Source organism: Sitophilus oryzae, unplaced genomic scaffold (genome assembly GCF_002938485.1).
Source record: "Sitophilus oryzae breed Bouriz unplaced genomic scaffold, Soryzae_2.0 scaffold_1498_pilon_pilon, whole genome shotgun sequence".
Taxonomy (NCBI): domain Eukaryota; kingdom Metazoa; phylum Arthropoda; class Insecta; order Coleoptera; family Curculionidae; genus Sitophilus; species Sitophilus oryzae.
The window spans coordinates 3,125,378-3,132,859 of NW_022146167.1; the positions used below are offsets into that span (position 1 = coordinate 3,125,378).

Here is a 7,482-nt window from a genome sequence, read left to right on the forward strand (position 1 = left end):
TAAGCGAGAGGCCGGAACATGAAAGGTGATGTCGCAAATTATGCAAATCGGCGGCCCCGGTGCAAAACGGCCGGCCGGATCGTGCGGCGGGCGACGGGGAACGGTCTGCGCGCAGGTGGAAAAAAGGGAGCCGGAGATGGGACCGTAGACTATTAAGCGACAACTAGACACTGGTTTTTTGCTGTCGTCATTGCTCGGTAGGCTTGCAATTTTAGTGAGCACAAAGTAGACGATGAAGACAAACACGTTGAACAAGTGGACGTGGAGTTAGTCTCAGATGAATTGGATGTAGATGAATTTTTCCTTTAACGTCGCGGTATAATTACTGCGCTAGTTATGCCAAAAAAAATTAAGAATTCACTGCTCTAAATTCTCACAACTACACAAAAAATCCCACTTCTGATGTAAGGGATCTCTCAAATAATAATCGTGTTTAGAGGAAAATAAGTATTTACTAATGTGTACAACGAATTTTTATTGAATAATGAATATTTTTAATATTCTTGCGTCGTAACATCTCCTAATTATTTTACGTAATATTAATTTAAATATTTTTTTATTAAATTAATTTAAATAAAGTTAATAGTAAACAATTTTCGTTCTTTTACAGGAATTAGGGGCATCTCTGAGACGGCTCTGTTACCCCGGGACTGATGTATTTATGTTGTGCTTCTCCGTAGTACGACCCTCCTCCTTTGAATCCGCCTGCAAGCGATGGGCTGACGAACTCACCCGATTGGGGGCGCCAGTAGTACTGGTCGGCTGTCAATCGGACCTACTCAACGATTTCGAGGTTATAAGCAATCTCAGTCGGCAGGTTAGTATATTCACAGAAGAGAAAAATTTATAGGTCCTTGTTTTAGATACTTTTTTTCATAGCAGCTGTTAAAATTGCCTTATATCTATCAAAAATAGTAGATAAAATAGTACTTTAACCGCAAGGGTAGATTAAATGATACTTTAACAGCGAGGATAGGTTAAAAACTTTTATTTCTTCTTGCACGTTTTTTAATTGCTTCCATTTTTGAAATTTTTTGTATTCCTTTTCATAAGTTATTCGGGATTTAAATGGAAGCAGTTTGGATATGGCCTGTGGATATGGCGTTTATCGCCTCAGCCTAAATATCTGTTGGTAATTTACTTATTTCGTTTTGAGCCATTTCTGGCTCCAATTCAATCAGCAATCGACACGAAAGAGAATTAAAAAATATTGACAACTAAAGAAACAGCTTTATTTATTTGTCAAATTATATAGAAACCAACGCCAACCCAGCACAATATTTTTTCTACTCGTAATAAATTCCTTGAAATAATAATTTCTGAATATTTTTTAAAACGTTTGGAAAAAAATATTCTTTTATACACGACGATAAAATTGCATTATCGTCTTCAGAAATTATTTTTCCGGTCGACGATAAAATACCATTTTATCGTTTTGTATAAAAAATAGCTATTATCTTTGACCTGTATTGTTACGAAGCTGTATTGTTTAATACGAAGCAATCCACAATGATTGAAATATTGTATGATCGAAAAAAGGGCGTCAAAGAGGGCTGAGGAATGACAATCGATAGTTTTGTCGATGTCAGTCTCTAGACGTTACTTCCTAAGAATTGACATAAGACATCGTCAAAAATTCTAATTCATATAAATTCTAATTATATTATTTCTAACCTTAACTACTGTTTCTGGAATAATAAAACACAAATTAATATACCTAGAATCATATTTACGTATTTAATCCTCTTTTTGATCTAATTTCAGCATCAAAAGACTGTGGCAACGGCGCGAGCGCAGGAACTGGCGCGCAGACTCAACGCCACCTACGTGGTAACGTCAGCCAAAACCTGCAACAACCTGAAAGAGGCGTTCGACGAGGCTATCACGTCGGCCTTGAAAAGGAGGCACCGACACAAGAAATGGTGGCTGAAACTGTGTTGTTGGAAACGATAGAATAAGAGGGAGATTTTTATAATCTCTTTGAATTTTATTTGTTTTTGTAAACGTCCTGGGTCGAAGCTAGAAAGAAATAAGAGATAAAAGAATATGCTAGGTCTAGTCACTCCATTTGCGTGGTCTGTATTTTAATGCATATGACAGAGATAAATATAAATGACCGGTTGACAGACAGAGAGGCAAAATAAAAAGCGGCATACAGTGTTGCCGGTTTTTACATTTGTAGGAAAATGTGTGCAGAACAAATTAAACTATTTTAAAAACTTTTATGTATATTACTGAAGTAAAAATAATATATCTAAGCTAAATATAATCTATTACAGCTGTAGTAATATGCGTAACTAATTGTGAAAAATAAAGTTCCAATCCTAGATGCAACATTTTTTATAAATTGCTACTTGTGCGGTTTCAAATTTTGATGCAAAATCCGGCAATACCGCATAGAAGAAATGTATGAACCTAACTTTTATCTCTTTTTAATACATTTGATTTTCCATTAAGCTGCTTACACATTAAAATCAAGACCACGCAGTTTCGATTTTCGATGACCAGACCGGTATAAAAAAATAAAAGCACTTATTGCTATTATGACCGAAAACGTAAAAGAAAGTATATTTTATTACAATTAAAAAGATTTAATAGTTATAAAAGTTGTAATCGCAAATGTTTCAACAACTTTGGATCCATAAAAATAACATCAATTCAGACCACTGTTAAAACTACCTGCTGAAGACTATAAGTTTATAGATTTGTAAATATCTGAATAGGTAGATAGTAGGGTACTTCTTTCTAGCTTTACCTGTATATATTGGTCTCGTTATACTATTCCGTCTGTCTTATATACATTGGTTGTGCTATATGGTTATCACGAAAATTTTGTATATATATTTTAAAATCTTTTCCAATACTAAGGAGTCGTTTTAACAAAAAAAAATGCATGAAACGTAAATAAGTTTGTCTCACTTAGGGTGAAAAAAATCAGTGTAAAACAGGTATTAAAACACAGATGTTGCTATACTAAGGGCTGGTAAAGGTTAGTCTTGGGTCGAGATTTCCGTATGTAAGAAGAGTACAATGCGGTTATAATGTACTGAACAAAGAGAGGACAGTAAACATGTTGCCAAACGTATGAAATATACCGAGAAACTGTGCACATCGCTAAGAGACGTGGAAGGGGATATAGCAGATTTGTCGCAGTTGACCGGTTCGACACAATCACCTCTGTCAGTACTTAAAGTTCTAGGGAAAGGTGTACGTCATGCGTTCAGCTTCACGATTTAATTACGTCTCGTGATACTTGATTTGTTTATTTATTAACCAGTCGTTGTAATTTTCCCTATAGCTTGAATTTTTTTAAGTGCAAGCTAGAAACACTTGCATTTTTGGTAAAAATAAGTGGAATTGAGTGGGTGTTCGATAGTGGTCGCGCTATTAGAATCTTCAAAAATCGATATCTCGAAATCTATTAGAAATAATAGATTGTAGTTTTTTCAAGAACATTGTTAATATTTCTGCTGTATTTTCTTTGTAGACAGTATGTGAAAATCTTTATCAATAAAAAAATTACACGATTGCTGAAAATTGCTATGCTCCAAAAGTAAATGGATGGATTGTTTACAATTTTTGAATGGAAAAAACAACCTTATCGAATTTTCCTTATGTAAACATATTGTAAAATATCCGATCTTGAAAATAAAAAAAATGTTTCAATATCTAAAGTGGTTCTTGAGTTATGGCCTGTTATGTATTAAAAAGTTGAGTTTTTAAATTATTGCGATTACTGACGTTTTCTCGTTATAAAAAAATGACACCCTAACGATATCCTTATAATTCCATTTCAGATGCTCAGAAACATCTCTAATGATTTTATCTAGCTTTCTCTTGAAAAAAAGTCTTTTAAAAATAAGCGGTTTGCAGTTTTACTTGATAGGGAGCAGTTTTACTTGATAGGGAAAGGCGTATCGGCAACGCCGCCACAGCGGACCGTCGCGCGTAGCCTCGGTCGGTCGCATTTCTCTCACTCCGACTTAATAAGATCCCTATGCGATTTACTTCCACACATGTAAATGCCGACCCAAAAGTAACAGTTGCCAGCACGGTATACCATGACATTTTTTAAATGTCGTTTTTTTATTAAAGTAATCAATTTTTTCCTGTTATAACCGAAGGTTTACTTAGGAATATTAATGTGGAAAGTTAATCAGATGTTTGTTGCATTTAATGATATGTAAATTCCAACTTACAGGGTGTCCCAAATTTGTATTGCCGTCTAGTCTTTATTTTTTCAAAAAAGTCGTATGCGTATTTTGTCACTAGCACTGTAAAAAGATCTACAAAATAAAATAGTTATTTTTTGTAAACACCCCGCTGCGTTAAACCAACTGAGACCAACTCTTGTCACCGGTGATTTACTAATAAAGACATTTTTCCTAACAGACAACAAAAATAATACACTTAGATCCATTTTAACTTATAGGTACTAGACCATGTGAATGTGATAAGTTTTATATTGGTGAAACATCTAGACCCTTTAACTGTTCGAATTAAAGAACATAAAGATTATTTAAGAAAGGGACATTTTCACTAATCTAAGATTTGTCAGCATTCATGGCACACAGGGATACATTTTAATAACGCCAAAATTAAAATAAAAGAAGCGATAGTCTCTAAAAGAAAAATAAAAGAGGCTTTTTTATAAAGAACATAACATAAATAAACATAACATACGTAAAAATTAAAAATAATCATATAGAAAGTTTGGGGCTTTTTGGTTTTACCTTATTAAGTAATTGTTATCAGATAGTAATTGCTAATTTTGAAGTTTAACTTGATATAATGTCATTTTAACAGAACGGTAACGTTTCTTGTAGACATATCTGTCTTAAAAAAGTAAAGTGTTCTGGAATAGTTGAATTTAAATATTTTAAATAGTTTTTTTCTTTATTCTTTGTATTTTTTTGCTTCCGACGACGGAAAGAGATAAACTTTCCGAAACGTTAAGCATTTTATTCTTTGTTAGGCAAATTTGTATAACTGTAAACATAACTTCTGACAAGTAGTGTCCGTTTGGGTTTAACGCTTAACGTGAATGACTATTTTTTTGTAGATTTTCTTGCAGTGGCGAAATACACATATAGGATTTTTTTGGAGAGATGAATCCGCCACATAGGTATAGAGATTTGATCAATGTGTAGTGTAATTTTTCATTGATTCTCGACTGTCTTGAGACACTCTGTACATTTTTAATCCTTTTCTTATGTAAATTATCTTGTTTTTTTTTTAAATAAATATTCAGAGGTTTCCACACAGGCAAACAGAACTATGAATTTTTCCGAAAAAAAAACACATTTTTTATTATTTCTTAACCATTTTTGTGTGAAAGTTTTGTCTCTGCCGTGTTTCTAAATGTTACCTCTCTGTTCTCAGCAGGTATCCATTAGTGGAAACCATTCCATTCTTATTTAGGAGCATCATTTATTTCGTTAATTAGAAAGATGGTCGTAAAAGCTTATTTGTGGACAATAATTTTATAACTTGGACATATTTTGTTTTGGGAAACTTGTTGAAATATAATAAAAATAAGAGAACGTGTCCAGTTTTATAGTTATTTACTGTTTATAGCTTCTGTTGTGGCTTTCCAGGAATAATAAAATTATTTTAAAGTTGCAATTTTATGGTATTTTGGCTAAAATATAGAGGTGCTCAGAATGTCTATTAAATTGAACGAAAATTCTAAATATTTTGTAAAGTTTTTGATATAACAAACTAAAAAAGTTGTTATTGTAGATTTAAGAAAATCGGGAATATTACATAGTTACGATTTTCTAGAATTTGAGCTGATATACAAGGTGTGTCTTAAATAAGTGCAAATTCTTAAATAAGTCCCGATCTTTGAATAAAAAGGCCCCGACCTTTGAATAAGAAGACTAAGGAAGGAGCATAATGCTATCCATGTATTCATGCATTGTGGGCGGAAAAAGGACTTTAGGGTGGGGATCCTTGACAGTTCTGTTTGACGATTCATTTGACACATTTGAATTTGATTTGAAATTTTGTGGATTTGTCACTCATTACGGAGCTTATTTTATGTTATTTATTATTTATTCTACTACTGATAGTTGTATAAAGGTAGTAAATCTAGATGGAAATTGTGGCAAAACTTAAATTAACAGTGACACTATCGCTATTTATCGAAGAAGACTCTGAAATAGTTTTATAATAATTATTATAACTTATCTATTTTTATTAGAATTTTATATTTTTATAACAATTTTAATAACTACCAACATTTATTCACCACGTAAAATAAAAATAAAAATATTGAGTCTACCCCACGTCTATCCTGCATCATAATTTTACATTTTTTAAATAAAATTAGAACGGCACTGATAAACCGGAATTCAAGTCGGCCATATTTGAGGCCCATCGCGGTGGACCTAAGATTTTTGATATGCTCCTTCCTTAGTCTTCTTATTCAAAGAAAGGACAGTATAAACTATTTTGACAGACGATATCCAGAAAAGTCACTTTATAACATTGAATTAAAATGACCGATAAAAATTGTCTCTGTTAGAATTATATCATAGGAGAACCTATATAGATTATATTTTTATGTCTTTTATTGTTTCGGAATAAAATTAGTTATGTACGGCACTGTCTTTGACACCTCAATTCAAACAAAACAATATTTATGCACTATTTATATATGCGAAATATATTGTAAATATTATCAGGTGACGATCCTTTAGATAACGCTATCTTATCTAAAGATGTTCTTTTATTTAATTTATATACTATATACCTAACCCATCTAGATAATATTATTTAGAAAAATTCGATATAACGCTAAACAGAGGCGTGTCAAGAAGAGTTTTTCTTAATTTTTAATTTGTTTTTATGGTATATTGTTACAATTTTTGTTTTAATACCTGTACTTAAAACTCTCTAATATTTGTTAAAGCCAATGACTAAAGAATCCAAGGACAAATAACACCCGAGAGCAAATTGTGACGATGACACCAAACAGTGCCGTGGCACATATTTTTCTTAACCTAGCTGTTTGAAGCAATATTTATATTTTTTGATAATTGTTTTGACTACGCCTATGGTGTATCATCCTAATTAATTACGAAAAAAACGTATTAAAATGTTAACAAAAGGTACAAAACTAGTATCGACGTATAGCACATATCAAGTACATATACATGTTAATTGAAATTGAAGAATAATTATCGAATTCAATAAGTAAACGCTAAAAAGTTGGAGTGGACTGTTTATTTACCTATGAAACGTAACTCCTGGCTCTTTCTTATCGCTGCTGCTTTTACACTTGAAAGCTGAACAACTAATCAACATTGTAATAAAGTTTATACAAAGTTTACTACACACAAACTATTAAAAATCGCTAAAATTGTCGCGGGTGACCAAATGACTCATTGTTTGCCACCAAAACAAAAAAAAGGTCACAAATTCTGCTGCAGCCCGTATAGGGACGTTACATGTCCTTATATTCTTTAGTCATTGGTT

The 7,482-nt window shown here is 32.4% G+C and overlaps 1 protein-coding gene across 1 annotated transcript in view; it reads left to right on the forward strand.

Annotated features, from left to right (window-relative positions):
- The window catches only part of LOC115877766 (cell division control protein 42 homolog), an 88,409-nt gene extending 86,239 nt beyond the window's left edge, over nt 1-2,170 (forward strand). The window contains exons 3-4 of the mRNA XM_030894077.1: nt 611-817; nt 1,765-2,170. Coding sequence (XP_030749937.1) covers nt 611-817; nt 1,765-1,953 — 396 coding nt within the window. The 3' untranslated portion in view covers nt 1,954-2,170. The remainder of the gene's footprint in view (nt 1-610; nt 818-1,764) is intronic.
- The last annotated feature ends 5,312 nt before the right edge of the window (nt 2,171-7,482 follow it).